This window comes from Octodon degus, unplaced genomic scaffold (assembly GCF_000260255.1).
Source record: "Octodon degus isolate 3935 unplaced genomic scaffold, OctDeg1.0 scaffold00026, whole genome shotgun sequence".
Taxonomy (NCBI): domain Eukaryota; kingdom Metazoa; phylum Chordata; class Mammalia; order Rodentia; family Octodontidae; genus Octodon; species Octodon degus.
In genome coordinates this window covers 13,357,437-13,383,780 of record NW_004524602.1, presented here as the reverse complement: position 1 = coordinate 13,383,780, position 26,344 = coordinate 13,357,437, and the positions used below count along the sequence as shown (strand labels likewise).

Genomic DNA, 26,344 nt, shown 5'->3' with positions numbered 1-26,344 from the left:
AGGGGGCTGCGGGGCAGCGTCTGCACAGGGGGCTGCGGGGCAGCGTCTGCACAGAGCAGGAGCGGGTGGCGCGCTGGCCGGGCCTTTCACTCGTACTAATGCTGCTCGTTGTCGTCATGTTTTTCCTTATCTCTTGGGGACTGAGGATAGCCCTGGCCCCAGTAACAGCACCTTACGCCTTTCCTAGGCACCAGGTGTTGTTGAGGGTCTTACCTATATTCTCTTCTCTGACCGTCATTACATCGTAAGGTGGATGCCCACTGTACGGATGAAAACTGCAGGCAGGAGACTTCAGTTAGTGTCTCCTTGTCTCTAGTCAATCCCATGTACTCTAACCTTTGTACCACATCGTCTCTCCCTAAGAGCTTAGACATAAAGCAAGCACTGTTATTTATTTGGCAAAATGTGAGATTTTCTTTAGTTTGATAATTAAACAGAAAGAATGCAGCCCACAATATTCCTGGTCGTCTCTGATCTCCTTGGTGATAGTAGGAGCCTAGACAAACATCCCCTGTGTGGCTGCAGCATTTCTAAAATTGACGCAAGTTAGTGTGCCACAGCATGGGACGCATTTGTGTCCTTAGTTATGCTTTGTTTCCCAGTTGTTTTGGAAGATCTAAACCATAGTTGACTTTTTCATAATGCCTTGCAAAGAAAAACCCACCAGAGATCTTAACTCCTGTAGCCCATTGGTTCGTGACTAGCACACAACAGACAGTATGGTACATTTGTGCTGTATATAGCACTGGAATTTTTCTTTTTCAACTTAAAAGTCCTATGTTCCACTCAGTGAAAGGAGACTCCAAATCCAGCTTCTTCCCCTTACAGTTGCTTGGTATCCGCCTCTGATGGAGGGCAGCCCTCGCTCCTTTCTACTAGAAATGGGCAGAGTAGGTTAAAGTAGTGAGGTGTTAACCGACGAGGGCCAGATTCCCTCCTCAGTTAAGGTGATCAGACAGACAGGACAGGCTCCTAGCCCACTAGGGCTAGGATAGGTGGCAGGACACGCACGCCATGAACTCAGAATTTAACCTGCCCCGTCCCTTCCAGGGACAAGGCCCCTGGGCAGAGAGAATGTGACCACTCTATTGATGGCATCAACCGGTGCATCCGGGACATTGAGCAGGCCTCGTTGGCAGCTGTCAGCCAGAGCTTGGCCACAAGGGACGACATCTCTGTGGAGGTAAGGCGGGTCTCTGGGGCCAGGCAGGAAGCCTGGAAGATGCTCAAGAATTGGGGTGTGCGGGAGCATTTCTGATGCTGGAGTCTTAGTACTAGACAACCTGCCAACCTGGGAAGCTTTTGGAAGGCGTAGGGCTGGTGTGGGTGACAGCTGGAGGAGCCGGCACACCTGTCCCTGGGGGTGAAGTTCAAGTGTGCCTGCGACCTGGGAGAAGTTATCAGTATCAGGTATCTGTGTGTTGGTGACATCAGGACACTGCCATGGAGCTAGTCAGGCCTCTGCTGAGTGCTCCTGTCACTTTCAGATTGCTGGGCAAATTCGCCGTGAGTCCTACCGCATTTGGCATTAAACCCTAATGCATATCGTTATCTGGTACATGAGGACCTTTTGTGTTCTGTTACTTAGAGCCACTTTCTCTTTGCTTGATGGTTTTTCCAGTGTAGGAGAGGATTTTCTTTTGAGTCATTCCATCGGCTGAACAAAGCCACCGATTCCTGCCACTTTCTCTGCTCACGTAACTGGGCCTAGGACTCAGAGGCACTTAAGAACTCTGAGTGGTCCATCTGCTGCTGTGTGCTTCAGTGCAGTGAGCTTTGGCCCCTTCCTCTGGTCAGTGGCCCCGGATGTGGTGGTGTTCCTGTTCATTAGCGGAGCTGTCTAATTCACGCCAGCTTCAGACACACATTTCCAAGAAAACAGAAGAGAGCTAAGCGCACACATCCTGTGTGGAAGGTCAGCCTCGCTACTTTCAACCTGTTGACGTGTACAGAAAGGCACATTAAACACGTGGCTCAAAGAGGACCGCTGGGCGAACTCACGCGGTATTCAGCCCCGCGCTGGGACGCAGAGGTGACCCCCTCCCCCCAGCTAGGCTTCGCCTGCCAGCATCACACTTAGCTGCAGACTCAGCAGAGGGTCAGGGCTGATCCACTCAGTGTGTGACGCCCACGGCCAGCCGCCTCCAGACAGCCCCACTTCTGGGCACGGGGGGCCTTGGGGCGGCATCTAGATGCCAAGCATAAAGAGAGGCTGGTCAGTTTTGTCCCCGTCCCAAAGCCTTCAGTGGGGGGCCTGCCCCTTAGCTCAGTTCTTTAAGTGGCTGCTTCAACAAAGCAGCCAGGCTCAGGTTGCTGTGGTTCGATCCCCACAACTCAAGCCAGCCAGTCATGCCTTGAAGGCATTCGGCGAAAAAAAAAAACAAAGCCTTCAGTGCTACCCACAGGGCCACCTTAAACTGCAGACAATAGCTGTCAGCCTCCCCTCGGCACCACCCTTCCATTCTCCCTCCCAAACCAAGTCCTCTGTGCTGACCTCCCGGCTAGGAAGAAAGCTCCCTTCTGAAGTGTCTGTGCTCCCCAGTTCTGCCATAATTAATTTTAACAAATCACCTCAAATAAAACATCGTTGCTGAAGCAGCCAGCGTTTTTTGTCTCCTATCACATCATGAGCATGAAGATAATAAGTAATTAGCTGAAGAAAGCCTTTGGACTTTCTCTGAGCGTCTCTCTGACTCTCTCTGCTAACAAGTTTGCTTGTTAGGCTGCCCCCTCAGGGAGTAGACTCTGCTCAAGGCCTTGCAGCTCCTGAGCAGCACTGTTCTAAGGAAGTTGGCCAAGGTGGGACACTGTCACTTCCTTGGGAGCCACTTAGTTCCATGCTGGTGTGTGCAGATCTCACCCGTTAGTCCTGAGTCTCCTATCAGTAGAGATAATATAAAGGGTCAGGTTGCTTCTGCTACTGCTTAATAACCCCCTGCCTCGAGTCCCCACTGCCTCTCACTCCCAGCCTCTTACAGCTCTCTTGCCTGGTCCTTAATGTCCTAACTCACTTCTTTGGGGCGTAGTGGTCACTCCCTCTCGGGCCCAGGAGGAAGTGCTTCTGGGGTGCTCTTTCCAGGGCTTCTCTGCATGCCGCCCCGTGCAGCTTAGAGAGTGGGTCCTGCCGCTGCACCCCACCCTGCATCTTCCTGGTGTGCTGGGTAGCAGCAGCCTGCTTTCAGAGCTGACCGCATTGTTATACCATCCTCCTCTCCCACCCTTTGCTCCGAGAACACAGGGACCTGGACGTTCTCTCAGACCCCACGCAGCTGTCTCCACTTGGACGGCATTGCCTTGCCTTCTGGGAAAGCCACAGCTATCCCCCTTTTCCAGTAATTGTGCTGTGTAACTAAAGTAAAGGTAGCGCCCGCATCTGTTGTCGGGGCTGGCAGGAGCGGGAAGCCCCTGGCACGTGCCTTTCAGGGACCTGCCCAGCCTGCCTTCTCTCACAGCAGAGCAAGGCAGCACGCAGCCGCTTGTTGGTGCGCTCCAGCATCTAGGTGTCATTCTGGGTGGCTTCCCTTGTCCTTTCATGTTGGTGCCATGTGGTAGGGGACAGGTAGCAGGTGATCTTGACACCGCTCTCCGTATCAGGCCCTGCAGGAACAGCTGACTTCAGTGGTCCAGGAGATCGGGCATCTTATCGATCCTATCACCACGGCAGCTCGGGGAGAAGCAGCTCAGCTGGGACATAAGGTACCGTGTGCCGCGGGGACCTGCCCTGCCATGCTTACCCTTCACTAAGACACAGTGCCCGACAGCCACAGCTCAAAGGAGGGGCTTGTTCTGGCTCCCGGTTTGTAGAGGTTTCGTAGTCTCTGCCGACTCCAAGGCAGCACAGCGTGGCGGAGGAGGCCCAGCTCTGAGTGTGGCCGCAGGAGGCAGAACAGAGGCCAAGGGAGAAGGGAAGGTGCCGGAGCCTTCCGGGCCACGCCCCAGGGGCCCTCCTCTGCAGCCAGCCTGCACCTCCCAGCACCGCACAACTGCATGCTCATTGGTGAACTAGGACTGATCCACTGATGTGTGTGCCACCCCGTGGTCCAGCCACCTGCAGAAAGGCCTACTTCTGAGTACGTGGGGCCTCGGGGGGACGTCTAGATACAAACCTTAATGAAAGAGGGAGCAGTCTGTTTTGTCACTGTCCTCAAAACCTGCAGGGTGCGGTACTGTGCTAACTTACTGTGCTAACAGCCACGTTGTCCATAAAGTGGCAGTAGTGCACATAGAAGCTGAGGGTCTTGGCATCAGAGGTGCAGCCCTGCCCCATCTTGTCCTTCAAGTGGCACCTGAGGCTGCACAATTAAAGGAACCCATGTGCAAATTGGCCCTTCTCGCTGTCCTTGCCCCTGTCATTCTCTTGGAAGGGCCAGCAGTGCTTGGGCTCATAAAGCTCCGAGTTGATCAGCCAGCCTCTGCTTCTGAAGCCCTTCTGGTGCAGCACTTACCGTAAGCTGCAGAACACAGTCTTCAGCTTTCGTCTGGTCTCTTTACCAAAATGGACCTTTTCTCACCTAGCATTGAGACGAACTCTGCGGGGGTATTTTCTTTTGGTTGTGCTCTGCGTCAGCCAGCGAGGGACTAAGGTCCAGCCTCGAGTCTGCCATGGTGGTGTGTGTAAGGGTACAAGGCACTGCTCTGGTTTCTCTTCTTACGTATGATGAGACCAGAGAGACATGCAGACTTTCCTCTGGATGGCCAGAGCCTCCTCGCCCAGCCACCACACTCCCTCCCCGCGCAGCGGAGTTCACACTCAAAACGCCGCTATCCGTGGCAAATACTTTGGGCCTGGTCGGAGTTCACTATGCAGACCCATCAAGGAGAGTTGGCTGGTCACGCGACGTGTCCCTCAGCAGGAAGAAGCCAGCAGTCGGATTTTTAACAGCCTTCGGGGTTTCCTAGCATTGGTCAGCGCAGCCATCAGTATCGATGTGCACATCAAGAACTGCAGTAGCCAAAAACCTCTGCAGGTATTGATTTTAAAACATCAATATTCTTGCTTTTCCAAATTACAGAAGAGCTTAAGGGGCAATTAAGCCTCCCACTGGTTCTCAGCGTGGGGCTTTTGAGGTTTAAAATGGCCAGTGTCTCTCTACCTTTTCAAGTGTGGTCAGTTTGATTTTTCATCTGAGTCTCTTTATAGTCAGGAAAGAGCCTGTCTAGATGTATGAGGATCTCTGAGCAGGCACGACTGGCCTGGATGCAGGAATACACTTTGGTAGAGAGGCTGGACATTGCTTTAGCAGTTACTTTTGACTCCATTATAAGTTTTGTAAGAAAGTACGTCCAGGGGCCGGGGAGATGGCTCAGTAGAATAAGCGCTTGGCTGGCAAGTGCAAGGGCCTGAGTTCAATCCCCAGTTCTGCCAAAAAAAAAAAGAAAGAAAAAATATTTCCAGATGGCTCTGGAGGGCAGTATTTATGTCTCTGAAGATATATGTGTAATTAATATATAATACACATACATACAATTTTATGCCAGCGTCTATGTGTTACGTATGTACATATGTATAATGTGCTAGTACAAAAGACCAATTCCTACGTCCATGAGTAACACTGAAGTAGAAGTAATACAGACTCGGTGTGATGTTACGTATCTGCAATTCCAGCTCCTTGGGAGGCTGAGACATGAGCGCAAGTCCAAGGCAAGCCTGGGTGGCTTCGTGAGACCCTAACTATAAATGAAAAGGTTCAAGGATGTAGCTCAGTGTTTATGTGTTGTTCTCAAATGTTGGCGGGGACGAAAGTGCCCTGTGGCCTTCTGTCTAGGGGAGCCGTGGTCTGAGAGCTAACCCCCTTTCCCACTGCTTCGTTGCTGTGTTCAGGTCGGGTGCCCCTCCTGCAGCCTCCCGTCCCCTGGCAGGGAGAAGACATGCGAATCCCCAGACCTCACCTGCGTCTGTGCTCTGTGGCTGCTGTAGCACTCCCAGCCTAGTGGGGTGAGGCAGGAGAAGCTTGTTCTTGTGCAGCTCTCGTGTCCAGAATCCCAGACTCAAGACGTGGGCACTACCATGCCTCCTCTGGAGGCCGCGGAGTGGATTCTATGGGATTCTGCTCTGCACCCTGTCCAGCCTCTGGTGGCTCTTATTGTCCCTTGGCTGTCGCAGCAAGTTCTGCCTCAGCGCTTAACTGTTTGCTGTGCTCCTTTGTGTCCAGGTAACCAGGAAGGGCTCCTCTCCGGAGCCTTAGCCTACACACATCTGTACTGGAGACCGAGCACAGTGGCGGAGCACTTGCCTAGCCCTGGGTTCGGTTCCTAGTGCTGCAGCAAACATAAAAGTCTACAAAGACCCTTTTTCCCATGAGGTCTCATTCAGAAGTCACAGGGCTTTGATTGTAGGCATATCTTATTTTTAAATTATTTATTTATTTATTTATTTATTTATTTATTGTGTGTGTGTGTGTGTGTGTGTGTGTGTGGCCAGCTCAGCCCACCAGGGGGCGGGAATGGCTGGCATGTGGTGCTGGGGGATTGAACCGCAGTCCCTGTGCTTTGCTTAGCTTAGTTTGTTCTAAGTAGGTGCTTTAGACCACTGAGCCATCTCACCAGCCCCTAGGCATATCTTTTGAGGGGCCGCATTCAACCCACTATGGAGGTACATCAAGTAGCAAGCATTAAAGATCCCGTGCCGGTTTAGTTTACATGCTGTTTCCTGGCCTGTCTCCAGAGCAGAAGGTGCAAGTGCCCTTGCTGTGCTCCCCACAGTCTTTTCAAGCCCTTGGCTGTGCTCTAAAGAGTGACCACATCCGGCCCTGATGATCCAGCCCTGCTCGAGTGCTAAATCTGCCAGGTACTATGTCAGGGTCATTGTGTCCATGAATTTAGCCCTCCTTAGCAGTCCCAAGAGCCTGCTACTATTCTTAATCTCATCTGACAGATGAGGAAACTGAGCTTTAGTTCTTGGAGAAACTGGAATGCAATTTCTCAGTAGGGAAACAGCAGGGAAGGTTGGAAGCCAGAGACTCTGAGGCCGCAAGGGCTCTCGCCCTTCATGAGCAGCCGGATACCTCCAGGAGGAGGGTGGGCACTGGCTTAGTTAGCGCACCTTGGTTTTCTTGGTGTGTAGCAGTTCCTTGAGGTTTTGCAGCAGCATCAGTGAAGTATACTTGGAAAATACGAAAATCAGTCTCTAGAACCTGTAGCATCCTAATGCATTGGGCACCATGCCCTGTCTTGGACGCAGAGAGGATCCATACGGAGTCCTGTCAGTGCCTCATGCCCTGCAGGGAGGACATCAGTCGCCTTCCAGGGGAAGAGGGGAAGGTGCGGGGCATGTGTGCAGGGCGGCCGCTCGAGGCTCTGCGTGCAGCGGGGCTGGATGGAGCAGGTGGGGCCCCTCGTTCAGCCTACACTCCGCTCACCAAGCCAGACACCTGGTGTCCTTCGGGTCACCGAACGAGCTCCCGCCAAGTGCATGTGAAGGTGCTCTGGGGTCGGCAGCTGCCGCACTCCAGCGTTTTGAAAGCTGTCTGTGAGACACCGCAAGGGGATTTCAGAGTGCTGCTCACAGTCTCCTGTTGCTACCGTGGTGGACTTTTGTCTGTCTTGGATGCAGCCCACCACACCTGGCCCCAGCCCACACATCCCTCCTCTGCTTGGGCCTGGCCTTGCTCTGGGCAGTGGCCTTCCCACCCGCATCCCCACAGAGCCCCTTCTCTTTCCCTGTGGCTGGAAGAAGTATTAAATGAGCTCCCGCTAAAGGCCTGCCTGCAGATCCCCTTGGAGTAACTCAGTCATGACTGTGCGGAACGGGACATGGAACAGAAAAGGGACTCAGTACATAGCTGTGTTGGGTCAGCGTGGGGATGGATGAGAGCACCGTGCTGTAACACAGCAAGAAGTTACACTGGTGGTCTGGATGCGAGGGACCGCACTGTCACCAAATTGTCCCCAGGCTTAATTTTAAATACTTTGCAGAACAAAAGTAAATAAAAGAATAAAAATAAAATAAATACCTAGTGATAAACTTTTAAAGCTGCCCCTGCTGACACCAGAGCTAAGAAAAGAACAGGTAGCCGTAGGGTGTGGTGGTAGAGCGGGGGTGTGGAGTTGGGTTCCGGCCTCGACCCCCTCGCTCTGCCTCAGGTAAGCCTGCAGCTTGCCCACTGCGGCCTGTTTCTTCATATTTAGCTATCTCTAAGTGGCAGTGGAGGGAATGCGTGCTGCATGTTCAGCAGACAGCTTGGCATAGGAGCGGGGCCTGGTAAGTATTTGTGACATGTGGCCCTGCAGCATCCAGCCAGCCCATGTGGACAAGCATTGATGTGTTCCGTGTGGTTTTGCCTTTGGAAATAGGCCTGGCTTAGTAAACTTTGTGTACCAGAAGAGTAGGTGGGGGTGCCTTGGATTGAACCCAGGCCTCAAACACGCTAGGCAAGCACTCTACCACTGAGCTGCGCACTACCTGGCCCCTCAGTGAGCTCTTTGGTCCTCTCAGCTAGGTTAATCATCAGCAGGGCATCTAGGCTGGTGTGAACGCACTCTGCTCTTACTCCAGAGCCGAGGCTTGGTCAAATGCCTGGAGCCCACCGCCAGTCACATGAGCTTCCTGCAGGGCGTTTGAGTACCCTCGTCCCCGCGAGCTTCTCACACCTATCCCACTGCCCTGTCTGTGCCTCCCGTCTGAGTTGCAAAATTCCTTCGGTTCTTAAAAAGTTTCTTATAAAACTAAAGATTTGCAAAATGGAATTCGATTCTGACTTGTAACTCGGGGTCTTGGAATAGGCTTCTGAGCATTTGGCAAAGAGATGAAGAATCCTTCTCCATCCCTACCGGAAATAAAAACCAAGCAATAGCCAGTTAGTCAGCAGGCGCTTGCAGAAGTAGATTGTAACAGACCCGTCTGCCCCGGGAGTGCCCCGAACTTCCATGATGCCTTTGTGGCTTTTCTTTCCTGAAGGTGACACAACTGGCGAGCTACTTCGAGCCCTTGATCTTAGCAGCAGTAGGGGTTGCCTCCAAGATTCTGGACCATCAGCAGCAGATGACAGTCCTGGACCAGACGAAGACTCTCGCGGAGTCTGCCCTGCAGATGCTGTATGCAGCCAAAGAAGGTGGCGGAAACCCCAAGGTACAGCTAAGCAGTGGCGCCACTCAGGGCAAGGGGCGGATGGAAACCACTCCGTGCAGTTGGCGTGTAGGCGGTCATATGGCTGGAGACTCGGCTGCATTCCGACTCACATAGGAGACCTCAGCTTGACGCTAGGTTCTGTTCAAAAGAAGTATAAATTATGTGATTTTCCTTTTGGCCAATAATGCCACCCAAACACTCTGCCACCTGGGGCGGGCACTCCTCTGCATCCCCCACCACCCCGTCCTCTGCGCCACCACCAAGGTTGGCCCAGGACCACCAAGTTCCTCCTCTGTTACACTCTCTAAGAAAAGTACTTGCAGCTCTCGCCCTGTGCCGTGGGAAGCTATCTTTCCTTGGCCTTTCCAGGGATTCAGAGGAGGGAGCCACGGAAGACGCATAGTTAAGGTTTATTTGTAAATTACTTTTTCCTTGGCAAGACGTGCAGACACACGTGCTCGGGGATGACAAACGCTCAGTATCATTATGACAGGAAGAAAATGAACACTCGCTGGGTACCTGTTCCGTGTCGACACCCATCTTGCACAAAGAAAGCCTCTGTTGTTTTCTAGTAAATGTTATGTCTGTTCTCGGTACTTGAGAGGCTGTAATTTAGTGTGATTTTTTTCCCTTGCCAGTTTGTAAGAGGAACACATAATTACTCTGCTGTGTCAGTCAGATGCTTTTGGTGATTATAAATGATGACAGTGTGTTCTGAGTGACCCTGGTCCACATTTTACTTTGAGCTTGGGAATATGGCAAGAGGGATCTGCATAGGTCGCGCACATAGAGGGTTCTAAAGAGAGGAGAGATGTCCCAAACAGGACAGGCATTCTAGAACATGTAGATCCTGAAGACAGGTAGACAGGAGGGTGGGCCAAGTTAAGCTGTGGGGGACCGGCTTCCACACCAGGCCGTGTGGCCATAATCGCAAGCAGTGGGAGCCGGTGATGACTTCGAGGTGGGGGAATGACACAACAGCCCGTGTGCTGGAAACATCACCCCGGCAGCACTGTGAATCTTGCCTGAGACGTGTATTTTCCGTGTTTGCTTTTTTCATTCACATATCTCCCACGGACTAAGAGCTGAATTCTGAGGATGCTGAAAATATCAAGAGCCAGGCGCTGCCAGCAAGGTGTTCGTAGTTTTGGAATAAGCCTACTTGTAAAAGTGGTAACATAGGACAGGGAGGCCAGAGAAGTCAGCTTGCCTGTGAGGGATTAGCAGCAGTGCCCGGAGGTCAGGCCAGCCCCTTCGCACCCCCTTCCAAGTGGAAGCCCCAACCGCCCTCCACTCCACCCGTCCGTCAGGTCAGCTTCCCTCTCCTCTGAGCTCTTTACTGTCCCATGTCTCCGCCCACCGCTGAGGGTTTCAGTGCCTGTAGAACGCTGTGTGAAAGAAGGCCTTCCCGGGATTTGTAGGATGCCAGCATGCCTGTTTGCACCGCGGCTCAGCTCCCTAAGCTTCGTAATGAGTCCCAGGCCTTGCAGAGACTTCCCCTTGGGGGAGGCCCCTCCTCGATCCCTCCAGTCTCGGGCTAATGTGACTGGTGCACTGGTTTCCAGGGCTTTTAGGCCTTCTATGCTGCATTTCTCTTGCATGTTCCTGCCTTTCTATCATTCAGTGTATTTGTGAAAAGGAACTTATAGTATGTTAGGCAGTATTACAAGAAGCACATTTGTTCTAATTTTTTTTTCCCCCTTAGGTTAGTTTTTTCCATGAAATCTGGCTGGTTGCGTATTTAAGAACCTGTGGAATTCTTTTTCTATTGTCCTGAACGTTACAGCATATAACAGTAGTCACGTCATCTACGATTTGTTGCCATGTTGTAATCTTTCCCCTTGCTTAAAGAGGGCAGTCATTTTTCATTTTTTGCTTTCTGTTTTTTCTTTATTTTGCAAAGTAAGGTATAAAGTCAGGAAAAGGGAGAATCTGGAATGCTTTGCCGTCTCCTTTGCGGGGGCGTGCTTTTGGCGTCCACATCTTTCAGGTCATTCTTAAGGGAAGTAAGGGTGTGTACGCCCGCTAAGGAGGCCTCACGCTTCCTCCTAGGCGCAGCACACTCACGACGCCATCACAGAGGCTGCGCAGCTGATGAAGGAGGCCGTGGACGACATCATGGTGACACTGAACGAAGCCGCGAGTGAAGTGGGGCTGGTGGGGGGCATGGTGGACGCCATCGCCGAGGCCATGAGCAAGGTGGGTGTGGGCCCCAGTGCTGTCTCCTGCGTCCCTCTCCCATGCTGTCCAAGTGTTGTTCCCAAGGAGCTCACTGGTGCTTGAGGTGACCGTGCCGAGCCTTCTTTTCATGTTCATGAAGGTTCTGTTGATGTACCGGTGTCCAAGCTCGTGTCCAGCACATCCTTCATTCTTCACTGTTAATTCATGACCTGTGTGAGCTCCTTGCACCTTCCTCCCCATCTTACCTGCACATTAAAAAGAGAAGGTAAAAAACATCACTCCTTTCCTTATCTGTGAAAGGAAAATAATTAGCATTTCCTGCTTCTGCCTTCTTACCTGGAGCGACCCCGGAATGCAATAATGAAGTGATTCCCACCTGCTGTCCTTGAAGCGGCCACGGGGAGTCACAGGGAGCTTTTTAGGGCACGCGTTCCCTGACCTGCTCCACCTGGGAGTCTCTGCCGGGACACTGCACAACCTCCTCACGCTGCTGCTGGATAGACAGCGTGGGAGCCACTGCCGGAGCGCAGCGCGTGCAGCCGCTCCTCGTGGGCCTCCGAGGCAGTAGGTGAAGAAGAGGATGTGAGTGTCAGTTCCCGGTGACCCGTGCCCAGAGGCCGTTTTGTCTCCGCGCCTCCTGCGCTTTCCCCCCAAGGGATCCTTCAGGAGCCAGAATGCATAATTGCTCCTCAACATCCAGCTGCTGTCTTGTGGTCGCACAGCCGAGAACGGTAGATGTCATCTGTGTTTTGAAATGTCCACTGTCAGGTTGTGAATGCATTAATATCTCTTTTTCAGGGTAATAAGCGATTTTTAATTGCTAATTTAGAGAAGATGGGTTGTTCCTCTCCCCATCAAGAACTGATACCTTGGAGCTGTAACAGGAATAATTATCCTAAACATTATGCGGTGTTTGTCTCAGTGGCAAGGACGCCAGCCTGAAGATGCCTGTGGGGACCTCAGGCTCCGCTTTGTCAATGTGCCATTAATTTCTGATGTGGGCTTTTCATGCTTTAAATAAGGACTTTTGGCAGAAAATGAGTGAAAGAGTAAAATCCCGCTTTCATGAGGCTGCTGGATAAGCCTTGGTGCGTTTGTTTGGTTTCCAGGGCGTCGGGACCCCAGAGCTTTGAAGATAAGCCACATGTCTACCAAGGATGTTAAAATAACACAGTCCAGGGTTTCTTAATGCAAATTGGAAAGTCAAATGATATTTTCTTCTGGGGAAAGGGAATGTTTTAGAATGAGTATGATAGGAAAATGTTTCATAAATTTTGGAAAATGAAAGTCAGGTCCTGCGGCCTTTGAGCCTCACGTACCCCAGCTCTCGTACCGCCCATAGTCAGGGGTTCAGTGACTGCCACCTCAGCTCAGGAAACATGTGACTCTCCACAAGGGCTGGGACATCAGCCTGGTGCTACCTGACAGCAATGACTAGGAATGCTGTGACGGAGACCACACAGGCCGCCGGCCAAGTTCTATAAAACACCTAATGGGGGTTTCATGGCTCCCGCTGTCACCTCATGTCCCCAGGACTGCACAACCCTTCTTCCCTCTAAGCAGCCATCACTGGGGCTTTATGTTAAAGGATGCTTTAGGTCATTAGGCCCAATCACCGAGGCGTAAAGAAGCTGGCGTTTCCATCTGAGTTGCGTTGATGTGGTTCAAACGCTGTACACTTACTAATCCAAATTCCCGAAGGCAGGACCGATCAGTAGGAGCATAGGAGCACGCCCAGGTGGTTCTCATCCAGCTGCAGTTGTTGACACCTTTGGGGCTTTGCTGTGGAGGTCCTCCTGGGACTGCCTGCCCTGGGAAGTTGGGAACTAGCTTAGTAGGAAGCGGTCTGCTTTTTCAGTGATCCTGGACAAGTCCCTCGAGCTCTCTGAACGTTGCTTTCCCCGTTCAGTGGAGCTGGTGGGATTCTGCAGGATTTCCTGCTATCAGCTCTTCTCTTCCTTCATTGCTGCCCCTTCCCAGGAGAAAAAGTTACAGAAATCAAACAAGCAGAGACCTTGCTATCTGTTCCACTGCCTGTGAAGGCTGAAAATAAAAGAGAGCCCTCTAGCCTAAATAAGTTTGAACTCCAGAAAACACTGTTCTGTTCTGTTCTGTTCTGTTCTGTTCTGTTCTGTTCCTACTGCTCTCGCTGCCTCCCCGTGGGCTGAGTGCTCGGCACTGGCTGGAAGCTGCTGGCCCCTGGCTTGTTGTAGTTTGGCCACATCACACGCGAAGGATCCCAGCACACTGCAGGCATTGGGAAACACTCAGTGTACAGGGCACAGATGAGCCCATGACTCCACTGTCGCCCAGCTAGCAGGCCACACGCTATGAGGAAGGCAGCTGCCATCCTCCATCTACCAGAAGAAAAGACCTGAAAAATCTTGCCCAGGGTTGGTGTTGGTAGTTGGTGTTGGTGAAAATGACATCCCAGGCTGTGCACCGTAAATGTTTCTCCAGTGCCTTCTGTGGCTTGCGCTGGCTGCTGACATATAGCTCTTCCTGCGAACCCTGTCTAACGTCCTCTAAATTCACTCCCTGGCCCTCGTTCTTGAGGCCACCTGGCACTGAGCTGCCGGGAACCCTCCAAGATGCCACTGCCACCCCAGATCCCGCCATCTCCACTGCAGTCCCCGGTTCGGCACGCAGCTCATCCAGTCACCGCCCACCCTCTCAGGACCCCTTGTTTCCTGGACAGCACCCTAGCTGCTCCCGCTCCCCCGTACTCACCCCTCGTGTCCTCCCTCACCTGGAGCATGGTTCTACAGCCGACGGTGACAGTGACAATGGTGATGATACTGGATGTGGCCTCCCTGTGTCATCATTGACATTACCAGTTTTGTCACCATCTTTTTTAGTATCATGGTCTCCATCTCTTCCTTAGCTAATTGTTGAACTCAGTAGGTGTTGGCTACAGCCGTGCAAATGTTTCAGAAATAACCAGTTATCTCTGTGACTCTGAGGGTTTAGGGCAGCGAGTTGAGGCCCACGCCTAAGCTCTAGAAGAACCAGGTCTCAAAATACAGATCTTCTGATCAGGATGTCCCCAGCTTTTGAAAGGACACAGCCATGGTCCTACCTGTTCCCACTGTTCCACTCAGTGATCCTGATGCTGCCCTTCTTTTAACTTCTGTTGCACTTACAGTCAACTGAACAGCAAGTTGTTCCTGGAGCTTCCAGTTCCTTCTATTCCAAACTTAGATCCAAACTAGAAGCTCCAGGACGTAGGTACCTGTGGGCTCTCCCGTGCTAGGGAAGCTCTTGGCGGACTGCAGTCAGCCACCTTTCCCATCTCACCCTCCACTGCTCTGCAGCTTCCTGAAGTGGCAGACTCACTCTGCCTTCCTGTGGCTCAGTGCTGTTTTCTTCTCCCTGTCCTTGGGACACCTGCCCTGCCTTTGTGTGGGTGGCCTCACCCTCACTTGGGAGGACTCTAGCTGAATCATTCGTGCCTTTACGACACGTGGGTTCCTTTTCTCTCCTCTCCAGCTGGATGAAGGCACCCCTCCAGAACCAAAGGGAACGTTTGTTGACTACCAGACAACTGTGGTTAAATACTCCAAGGCTATTGCTGTGACGGCTCAGGAAATGGTAAGAAGTGAAGGTGCTGTCCCCTGCTGCTCTGGCTTGCCCTTCTCCTTCCCGCCACCGCGGACTATGTGGGAGGGAAGGTGGGCCAGTCCTTGCTGCTGGCTCCTCCTGTGTTCCCACCTCGGTCCACCTCCTGCCGGCCCTGGTTGTGCACGGCCTAGAAGCCCCGGTCAGCTGGAGCTCCAGCCGTGTAGAAGGGCGGCAGCCAGGCTGACTAGGAGATCAAAGGACAGAGATAATGTGCAGAAACGCGCGAGGTGGAGTTAAGGAGAAAAGTGGGAAAAATTCTATTCACTTCTGGATGGGTGTGCAGTCTTTTAAAAAAAATTAAATTACAGTGCAAGAGAAGATATTTTGGGGTAAAAGAGAATTACAACACTTGGGCAGTATTGCCAGTGTTTCAGGCAAAATAAAACAGTGTGATATTTTTAAAAATCTTGACATTAGAAGGCATGTGACCTTGGAGATTTTTTATTTTTTGTCTTCATTAAAATGTGATGGAAACAGAACTGTATGCTGTGGACCCTTAGGCCTAAGTGGCTTTGAGAAGCCCAGTGCTATCTCAATACGTTACAGATTATACAGACTATGACAGATGGTGTCCCTAGAGAATAGAAATACGTAGAAAAAGTCCACGCGAACTTTTGCAGGCTCAGGTGCTGCTGGCGGGAACTGTTAAGATGCCTTGTTGAGGTTTCCCGCATAAGCCTGAGTGGAGACGGCAAAGTGGCCGTACTGGCTGGAGGGACCAGCACCAGCCGCCACGGGGCTCCTGTCCCAGCAGGATGGCCCAGGCCCTGCTCTGTCTGTCCTGTCATATAATTGTGTGTCCACTAGAGGTTGAGCTTGGACCACGAAGGTTCCTTGGCTGTGCTCTCACTCATGGGAACCAGGGCTGTGGCGGTGCCAGGCTGGGCATGGAGCAAGGAACGGTGCCCACCCCAGTGTGTTGTGACCAGGTGGAGTGGAGCCCAAGTTTCTCCTCTCACGGGGACACAGAGGTCGCATCCCGCCGCCCAGTGGCAAAGTCCAGCAGTGGAAAAGATGTCCCCGAGTGGCCTCATGGCTTTTGTGGAGTAACTGCTGGGCCAGGCTCTAAGCTGGTCTCTCTCGGCCCGTGGTGATGGGAGAAGTCCGCCCTCAGGGCTACCGGGTTGCTCCTGGGGCAGCCGCCTCGGTGCCTTGAGTGGGACAGCTGCCCACTGTCCATCGTGGGGTAATGGCAGGATCTTTGTGCCCCTGTTAACATGACACGCAGAGAGAGCGGAACACAGCGCTCATTATGTGCTCCTGGGCAGCGGCGCTGGGGCCTGAGGCCTGTGACCGCCTTGGGGCGGGCCCTGCAGAGCATGGGTGTGCCTCCATAGATCCAAGGGCTTCGCGGGCCGCAGGAAGATGGTATCGTCACCCAGAGTGAGTGTGGAGAAGGGGCAGGAGCAAAGCCCCTTGAGGGACCCGGAGGCTTTTCTGGGTGGCAGCTCAAAACTGCTTTTGTAAGAATTCAGCGACATTTTAGAAGCTGGAAACTAGCATGTTAGCTAGGTGAGAGAGAGTACATTGAGACTCGGTATCCTATGAACTAGGGGGCCATGGTGCCCATGAAGTGTAGGGCATTGGACACACTAGACTGTATGTGTGTGTATGTGTGTATGAGATAGAGACAGAGATGTGGGGATCAGACCCAGCGCTTAGCGCCGATTGCCACCCCCAGCCCTTATATATTTTCTTTTATTTTGAGACAGGGTCTTGCTACATTGCCCAGATTGGGATTAAATTTGTGATCCTCCTGCCTCAGCCTACCAGAGTGCTGGAATTAACAGGCATGCACCACCAAGCCTGGCCTGGCTACAGTATATTCTTTTAACTACGTTTCTCGCTGGAATGTTGTCACGCTTTAGCACAGATTTCCTATGAGGCTGTATTCGCTGGGCTTCCTCCAAACATTGGCTCCTCCACCACTTCTTATTCCACTCCGTTAACAGCCCCCTCTCTTGAGTAGCTGGGACACCAGAGACCAGACCAGCTCTACCCAAGGCCTGACTCCCTTGTGCAGCGCACACACTCATGACCCCTGGTGGTGTATTAGGGAACTTCCACCAGCCTCACCACAGGGCACATCCAAAGAGCAGGCCCTGGAAACTGGGCTGACAGCCTGATGCAGAGCTGGTGCCCACCGGCCCTGCCTCAGAGAGCAGCTGCCCGAGAGGCCCCCATGGGGTGTACACGCTCGGGCCTGTTGTGTGCGGCACAGCATGGACCCTGCTTGAGCCACCCTGCCCTGCAGCAGCCCGGAATGCCAGTCCTGCCTTCGCTCCGACAGGAGCTTCTGAGCGAATGGGACCCCTTGGCCTCCGATGATATTAACACGTGGTTCTCATGCTGTTTTCTGTGTGTGTTTGTGTCTTGCTTGTTTTCTCTTTGCAGATGACTAAGTCGGTTACTAACCCGGAGGATCTGGGAGGACTGGCTTCACAAATGACCAGTGACTATGGGCAGCTGGCTGTCCAGGGCCAGATGGCAGCAGCCACAGCTGAACCAGAGGAGGTCTGCCACCTTAAGGCCCTGTCTAAGACTCACACACACAGGGCATCCCCAGGTTCTCTAGCCCAGCAGCCAGAATTAGGTTTCCTCTGTGCCCGGCAGCCAGCCCCTAAGTTCATCCCACAGCCCTAGTCGGGGCTCAAGGCTCCAGTCCTTTCTGACGATGGCTGGCCAAGAGCCAGGCCACCTCAGGACTCAGCTTCTGCCCCAAAGGACTCTGTTAGCAGGGCTTCGTCCATGACCTGCCCGAACCTGGGCCGCCAGCTTTTCTCATCTTGTTCCCACTTAGCACACCCCCAGCCTTGTCTACGTTTCTTTCCCAGAGCCTTGGGAGACCAAACGTGAGATCCCACTGCTCCTCTCGTAGGGCAGGCCTGCTTGGCTGACACAAGCCTGGCCTGAGCATTCCTGCTGTGGCTCTTGGACCTGGCCAGATCCCCTCCATGCCTCTGGCTGCCTCCTCAGTCGCTACCAGCTTTCCATCGAGGCCTGGCTAGTCTTGGCCTCAGTGAGGTGCTCACAGGGACTTCAGATGGCAGCAGTGAGGCCACTACGGCCACTGTCAAAAAACTGTTGTCTCTAAAGCTCTGAGAAACGCAGGCGTGCCCTGGGCATGCAGCACAGACGGGCTCCAGGAGGGCAAGGGCGCCCCTGTCGTGTACACCCGGAAGGGCTCCCGGGCCTGGGGCACTAGGTGGGTCTTTGGGCAAAACAAGCTTAGTCTGAAATGCAGAATGGTGGAGTGGGCAGCAGGAACCCCAAGAAGGTAGACGTAACTGCATTCTGTGAAATTCAACAAGCTATTTATTGAGCACAAGCCCTGTTCCGGACATTCCTAAATGAACTGGGCTGTCACGGCACAAGGTCATAACTCATCAGCTGTTCTCCTTATAGTGACAGTCACTGTCCTCAGCCCCCTCAGAGCTGCAGTGTTTCCAGGGAGCCAACTCCAAGCATGTTTAACAAAGATTCCCAGAGATGCTGCGGAAGCGAAGGCCCCAGGCCGTACCTCTAACACGTGCGGCACCAATGCATGCGAGCAGATGCGTTGTATATATGTGCTCGAGGGCATATATATCTAGCATGTTAAGCTGCTAACAGTGCCTGTGTCTTCGGATTTCAGGGTGATTACATTGTAAGCGGCAGCATGAACAATTGTTTGTAATCAGCATTTCAAGTCACTTCCGAGGAAGAACAGTACGAGGCACCCGCGGCTTCATCTTCCTAAGTCTTTTATATAAGCTCGCCTTTCTTTTTTGAAATCAGACGCTTTGCTTTACTAGGGTCACACTGGAATTCTGTTCCTAATGTATCTACACATGGACTTCACCATTATTACCATATAACTTTGAAATTCATAAACAAGCGCAAGGAAACTTAGGTGACAGTGAGGCACTCTTGGGTTGGCCCAAGGAGGAAGCATTTGGCTCTGTAGGGGGAGCTGGGAGCAGACCCTGCCACGCAGCGGGCTTGGCTCTCTCCACAGAATCTCATGAGTGGGGCCCACTGCCATCAGCCTTGGTTAGCTAGACGCTGAGCTGCCCAAGTTCTCCTCAGGACTCTTCCCACATCGGCGCTCCAACAAGCTACCTACCCTGTGTGAGGAACAAGCAGATTTTCTTATTGCCATACTGACTGCAGACGCAAAATGACAATGCCAAAGCGAGCCCAGAAGAAAGCGTCCCGCTCAGAGCACGACAGGTTCCTCTGGTCCCCGCCCCCAAGTTGTACCAGTTGACGTTTTCATTAAGGTTTTCTCTTTTCACTTACGACTTGAGACATATTTTACAATCAGGCATGAGCACAGCATGACCTGGAGTGAGAAGGGGCACAGATTATATAAAATTACCGATGGCTTGTGAGGAAAAATTCTTTGTGTGCATTTGCCTATCAGATACTTGCGGGGGAGACTGAAAAGGTTAGGAGATCCCTGAAGCACTGTGGTTTTATATTCCAAGATTGTGGACTTACTTGTATACCCAAGAGGGTCCCACGTCACAGCGTGTGAAAATATTTATATCCAGAGTGCAAGCAAGAAGCAGCCCGCTTTGCGGCAGCCCTGCTGGCTTCTGTGTTGAGTCAGCGTTTCAGTCTTTCCAGGATGTGACAATTACAGGAAAGGTCAGAGCTCTGCCCTCAGACATCCAGCGGGGTCTTTATCTGCTTATTTTTCCACGGAAACCTCAAACATTTGTTAACAGCATTGTGAAAACCTTTCAGAAAAAGTTAGAACCCTCTGGCAGCTTTGCAGTTTAAGGTTAGTTTATCTCCAAAGAGGAAAACTAAGAAAAGAGAAAGGCAGGAAAGGAAGGGAAGGGCAGGGAGAGAGAGAAAAGAGGAAGGGAGGGAAAGGAAGGGAAGTTAGTTGAGATTTTATGAGCCACAGCTCCTAAATGAAAATTCCGATGAAAAGATTTGATGACTACAGCTTTGTCCCTACGGAAAATCAGCTGTGGCCACGTGTAATATTGAATGTCTTAGAAGCCAATGTCAGGAACCCACAGCCCTTTCCCCCAGAGGAGATGCATGTCCACTCTGGGAATCTAAAACTTTCCACTCCCAGACACATGCCCCACTCTGAAGTTGGACAAGATAGCTGGTTGTGTTGTACACATGATTTTTTTTTTTTTCTTCTACTTTTCCTATCAGCATTTGTCAGATACACCCTGGTGCTGCCTTTGCAGCGTACACAAGCTCTGCAGGCAGCTGGGGGTCCTGGATCTGATTTCCGAGGCAGTTGCTCTCAGTGTCCCCCAAAAGCCTGCAGATTTTGTTTGGTTTTAGGCAGTAAGGGGGGAAGATGGTCAGTTTTCCTTAGACTCCCAGTTGTAATCAGATCCAAAGCTACACGACGGCCAGTCTTTCCATTTCCCTCCAGGCACAAAGCCAGGAGATGGTTTTCTCCATTGCAGTTTTATTTGGGCAAGCAGGGAATTGAGGCTCCAGTAATGCTTTACTACAGCTGCCAATTTAAAACCCAAGTCTTGGAGCTGCATTCCTTTATAATAAACTCTGGTTATACATTGAATCCCCCTGGAGGTCTTACAAAGTTGGGTCCTGTTTGCTGAGAAGCTTTATGATGCCTGAAGATGAGCATTTTTCAATCCCTTACCAGTTTGAACACAGTCTTTCTAGAATGTTCTTTGTCCCATACCAACTGTTCTGTGAAACTGTGGGTAGAATAGCTTGATTCTGTTATTCCCCTGGAAAATAATCCGAGAGCAGTTCAGCCCCAACTCCAGGACATGCTGCGACACCCAAGCTCCCACTTGCCTTGCCAAGCACAGCAAGACCAGAGTCATTTTTTCATTTTTTCTGCCCTTTTCTGCGTATAAGCAAACTGAGGCTGTGGGAGATTCAAAACCTCCCTCCAGACCATAAAACTAAGGGTTTTTGGGTTTTGTTTTGTTTTGTTTTTTTCAGTCACTTTAACCAGCTTGAACTGGTAAGGACTTGTTATTCTGAAATTCTGTAAATGTTTCCCCCACCACTTCTTCCTCAGCTGAACTCACCAGCCGCCTTCACCCTACAGAGGTCTGTGCTCAACCTAGACTCCAGGGCTGTAGCCTATAGATTAGCACTGACCCTTGAATTTGTGGATTTGGAAGACTTCAAGGGCTAGACAGAGTTTAAAATTGTAATGGTTTATCCTCTGGCTTCCTCTCCACCTTGCTTCTGAGCTAGAAAACATGCCCACCCAAGAGATCTGTTTGAATGGTGTCACGGCCTGTGGGCTGAGCTAGAGGCCTGGTCCCTCCCCAGAAGCAGCCTTGCTTACCACTGCATTGGTCTACTGCACAACGAAGCTGTGCTGTTGCTGGGTCCAAGGATGCTGTTCAGCTTGGATGCTCTATGCCCATGGCTGTGGGACAGCCCTGCCTGGCCGCGAAGCTTTCCCAGCATGCAGTGGGCAATACAGAAGACACCCAACAGCAGTTCCATTTTCTGGGTCACAAGAATTTCCTGTTACTTGGCTTTAGAAGGGGCCTTAATGGGGCTAGGATCAGAAGCACTTTTCCTATAGAGCAGTACAATTTTATACAAGCGGGGACTTACAGTTCCCCGTTTTCCAAAGTGACTTCCTTGAACTAAGATGAGTGAGATGATAGTGGAAGACAGCCTTTGGGGGCCAAACCCTCCAGGCATCCATCATTCATTCTCCTTGAGCTCTTCCAGTAAATACCCCGAGACTCGGCATCGCTCCCAACTGTTGTAGATTCTTGAAGGTCATTCTAGTTCCTAAAGTTCCATTTTCCTTTTCAGCCCCTTACCTAATCCGGAGGGCAGCTATACCAACCAGGCCCAAATGCAATTTGGTGTGGAATGGAACCAGAGGAGTGGTCCTGGAAGTTGGCTTTAGGCAGCCTCGGGGAGGCAGCCGGCAGCCCACCCCCAGTGGAGCTCTCTGGCTTCTCTTAGGCAAACCGCCTTTGTGATCGTAGGGTCATTCAAAGAAGTGCTCAGCCTGGAGCTCTGAAAGTGCCCCTTCTGTAAGCCACAGACCCACCCGGACAGGAAGCCTGTGCTGGGTACGGTTGCTCTCACTCCGTGGCACAGCTGAAGGAGGAGGCCCGGTCACCATACTGGTTTTATGAGGCTCTGAGTGCTTTAAAGTCTGATTCATGCTAAAGCTATATTTTGAGCTAACAACCATCTCGGGCTGTTGGGAGGGGCACGTGAAATTCGTAACCTGCCCGGAAGAGGCCCTGACACATGTAGAGGTGCAATAAATGCTTGTTGAATGAATCACAGAACCATCCCTTGGGGTTCCTATAGGTAGCATTCTGACCGGGTGGCTTGGGACACAAGCGCAGCCCCCGCCAGAAGAGGCTACGGGCATAGGGAAGGCATCATGCTCGTGTGACGAGCTGCAGGCTTGCTGAATGCATGCTGGGGGCATTTTACCGTCTCTCGAAGGGGAAGCTAAATCAACCAAATTCCATACTTCACCAAACACAGAGTCCTAATGGGAGTGGAATTTTCCTAGCCAGGCTCCCATAGTGCACAGGAGAAATTTTCCACGTTGGGCAGGGTCCTGTCACACTGTCTGTCCCTCTCGGGCTTGCCTCTAGATCGGCTTCCAGATCCGCACGCGTGTGCAAGACCTGGGCCACGGCTGCATCTTCCTGGTACAGAAGGCGGGCGCCCTGCAGGTGTGCCCCACAGACAGCTACACCAAGAGAGAGCTGATCGAGTGTGCCCGCGCTGTCACGGAGAAGGTGAGGAGAGGCCTGGGGGGTGTGGCCGCTGGCCCTGCTGTAATGGGAAAAAAGGCAAGAAACAGCCGCAGTCCCGAAGAGGCAGCTGTCTTCCCCCTCCAGCCGGGTCCCACCCGGGGAAAAGAGCTCAGGCCATCCCAAGGGCCCGAGTAATGGAGAGCGTGAGGGGCTGTTTGAAAAGGCCAATCCCTGGTGTCCCACCTCCTAGAAGGGCTGTCCCGCAGACAGACCCCATGAGAGCCACCCTCAGAAACAAGACTTAGCCAGGGCAGGGCCCCATCCTGTGTCCCCCTGGTCCTCAAGAGGCCCCCGATACTGAGGCCCAAGCTAGGACAGTGCAGCTTTCTCATCTGGGGTCACACAGTGAAGCCAGGCCGGGCTAAGTGACTTCAGGCAGCCGTGTGGCGCCAGCGTGGAGAGCAGGCACTGTGCGCCCACGCTTGTGACCTGAACCTGTTCGTAGAGATGATCTCTTTGTGTAGCAAACAAGGCTCGAAGAGCGTAGCAAAGATACTGCACTTTCCCAGGCCTTGATCTGCGCATCTAACGTGAGGCTACACACTGGCAGTCGCTGGCTCGCAGATTTGTGAAGATTAAACAGGATGATACACCAAAAAGTGCCCAGCACCGTGCCAGATGGGCAGCTCAGCGCTGAACACGTACTGGCTGCTGTTTGCTCTAGGTGCCCCTAGGACTCTCCAGCAGCCCTGGCTTCGCTCTCACGTCCGGTCATCCCTCAGCAGAGCCCCCCCCCGCGGGCTGTGCAGGCGCAGGCCAACATGTCCACGCTGCAGTGGCTCTGCCCTCTCCCTGCAGCTCACAGCACACAGCAGTGTGTACTGTTTAGAAACTTGGCCATAAGCCTGGAGGCCAGGTAGAGGGCGGGAGAGGCCCACCTGGAAGCCCCCCACAGAAGCTGCTCTGTCCAGTGCCTGTTGCCCCAGCCGAGGCTCCACAGCCCACAGGGCTGTCCAGCCCTTTGGCCTCTGCAGGATGAGGAAATAAATCTGTCCGCTGGGGAAGGCATTTTCCCTGTTGTGGAATTTGCTCTCGCCAAGATCCCTGTTGATTGCTTGCGTGGTGGTCGCAGGGGCACCTTGTGGGGCACCTACCTGCATGGTGGCCAGACTGCGTGACCTTCCGAGCTGGTTTTGGCCTTGCGCCGCTCCCTGCAGATGGCCTCTGATCCGGGACTCTTGGAGAAGGGCCAATGTGGGGAGGCAGCCAGCTCCTAGCCAGGATTTTTGCTGTGTCTCACCCCAAGCCCGTGCCCCTCCTGCATCCCGCCTGCACCTGGCATGCCTGTCTCGTGTCCTTTTTACCCGTCTTGGTGGTGTAGCTCCTGCACCCCGGACTGTGAGCCCAGCAGTTCACAACTGCCTGGCACTGAGACGTGCATTGCAGCCCCTTCGCAAATGTGTTAATTTCTCATCAAGTCCTGAATGGGGAGAAGTATAACCCCGTTGCATACATAGAGAAATGGGCTACAGAATGAAGCTGCTCGCCAAGGCCACATGCCTGTAGGTGCGAAGACTTCAGGCGGGAGAACCAAGTGTTGGCAGAGTGGCCATACTTGGGGACTCTGGCTCCCCTCACAGTCCCTTCTTCCCCACAGGTGTCCTTGGTGCTCTCAGCACTCCAAGCTGGAAACAAGGGAACCCAGGCATGCATCACAGCCGCCACCGCTGTGTCGGGGATCATCGCCGACCTGGACACCACCATCATGTTTGCGACAGCAGGGACGCTGAATGCGGAGAACAGCGAGACCTTTGCGGACCACAGGTACTGGGGGACGGGGCAGTGGGGGAGGGCATGGACAGGGACCAACACTTGCTTAGATCATGCTGCCTGGGGACCAGGAGGGGTGGGGTCTCTGGGTCTCAACAAGAAAGATGCGCAGGTAGGGGAGTGAGCCGCCAGATCAGAATAAGCCCGTGTCGCTGTCGGCAGAGGCCTGTTTGCGCCTGACCGTGGTAACCTAGCAGGGGCTGACCCCAGCACAGGGTAGCACTTGGATGTCTCACTTGGGCGGCTGGAGAGCTGCTCCTCCAGAGCCCACCCACATGGAGATGGGCGTGATGGGCAGGCGTGTTTGCCAATGGCCGTGTCTTGAAGCCTGCTGTCCCCCCAGGGCCTGCACTGAGCAGGCAGGTGCTGGGGCTCTGAGTCTACAGCCCGGCCCCCTGAGTCCTTGCCACTTGTCCAGTCCTGTTCTTCCTCTCTCCAGCCCAGTGCTGGGCCCAGGAAAAGATTCCCCATGCTCTGTCAGCCCCCTACAACCCGTGTCCCATTCTGTGTGTCCTCGCTGTGACCATCAGGGGTCCTAGGGCACGGGGGAGCCACAGAAGTGTTCAGGCTCAGGTCAGCAGCCTGCACCATGGGCCCCGAGTCCTTTGTGGGTCGTTCTTACCCTGCTGACTCTGCATGTTGGGTGGCCTTCCTCTCCTGTCCCTAACTTCGCCTCCTTGGAAGTCCTGCATGCCTTGTTTAGGGAGGCAGAAGACACCTCCTCTGTTTTCCGAAGCCACCTGTGAGCCACTTTCCTTCCTAACCACAACAAGTGAAGGTTGCCTTTGTCTCTACCCCATCCCTGCTCAGGGAGAATATCCTGAAGACGGCCAAGGCCCTGGTGGAAGACACAAAGCTGCTCGTGTCCGGGGCCGCGTCCACTCCAGACAAGCTGGCACAGGCGGCTCAGTCCTCGGCAGCCACCATCACCCAGCTCGCCGAGGTGGTCAAGCTGGGGGCAGCCAGTCTAGGCTCTGATGACCCTGAGACCCAGGTATGGACAAGTCGGAGTAACCGGCTCTTGTATCCCCCTCCGCACGGTGCACTGGCCCAGGAGGACAGCTTGGGTGATGAGAATGTTTTTCTTCTTGCTTCTTTTATGGTGTATAATTGAGAAAATCATAGGTAGTTAAGGTGCACAGCATCACATTTTGAGCTCTGTATCCATTGTGACATGATTACCACAATCAAGCTAATTAGTGTGTCTATCACTTCACCTACTTAAAGGGATTCTTAATTCTTCTGCCTCGAAACATTTTAGGATAGCACAATAAAATAAACAAACATGCTGAGCACCTTACCCCCATAGCAGATTAAAAGGCCATTCTAGACAGTTCGTCCCATCTCTAGCTATAAATGCATTTTTGAAAATAAAAACTTGGCAACACCATATGTTCTGTTTTATCACCTGCTGTTTTACCTAACAGAATACCCTGAATACTTTTTCACTCTACAAATTCATATTAAATCATGATCTCTTAATGATATTTTCAATGATTTTTCCATCCCCCATTACCCTAATTTATGTCTTTCTGAGCTTCCACCCATTCCTTCTTGTGTAATCACCCTGTCCCTTCTACGTTCATGTTGTCCTTTCCTGACCCCTCCTAAAATTAAGGAAAGCGTAATACTTGTCTTTGAGTCTGGTTCCTATCGCTGACATGATGTCCAGTTTCATCCACTTTCCTGCACGTGACAGGACTCGGTTCTTCTTTACGGCTGAATAGTACACCACTGTGTGTATATACCGTGATTTCTTCATCCGTTCTTCTGTCGAGAGGCCCTCGGCTGGCTCTGTATCTCAGTTTTTATGAGTTGTGCCACAGTAACCATGGGCGTGCAGGTATGCATGTGGCGTGTTCACTTGACTCCTTCAGGTATACACCAAGGAGGGGTATAGGTGGGTCATAGGGTAGTTGTAATTACTGTATTTTTAGGAATCGTCACACTGATTTCT

The 26,344-nt window shown here is 52.4% G+C and overlaps 1 protein-coding gene across 10 annotated transcripts in view; it reads left to right on the top strand.

The window, feature by feature from the left end:
- Tln2 (talin 2) overlaps window positions 1–26,344 on the top strand; it is a 433,269-nt gene that overhangs the window by 360,434 nt on the left and 46,491 nt on the right. For 9 of the 10 annotated variants that reach the window (XM_004628856.2, XM_023712434.1, XM_023712435.1 and 6 more), the window contains 9 exons: window positions 1,051–1,183; window positions 3,595–3,696; window positions 8,897–9,067; window positions 11,120–11,266; window positions 14,738–14,839; window positions 17,264–17,383; window positions 22,453–22,599; window positions 24,215–24,381; window positions 25,198–25,381. In XM_004628856.2, the coding sequence (XP_004628913.1) occupies window positions 1,051–1,183; window positions 3,595–3,696; window positions 8,897–9,067; window positions 11,120–11,266; window positions 14,738–14,839; window positions 17,264–17,383; window positions 22,453–22,599; window positions 24,215–24,381; window positions 25,198–25,381 (1,273 nt within the window). The remainder of the gene's footprint in view (window positions 1–1,050; window positions 1,184–3,594; window positions 3,697–8,896; window positions 9,068–11,119; window positions 11,267–14,737; window positions 14,840–17,263; window positions 17,384–22,452; window positions 22,600–24,214; window positions 24,382–25,197; window positions 25,382–26,344) is intronic. The other variant, XM_023712443.1, reaches the window with a different exon arrangement.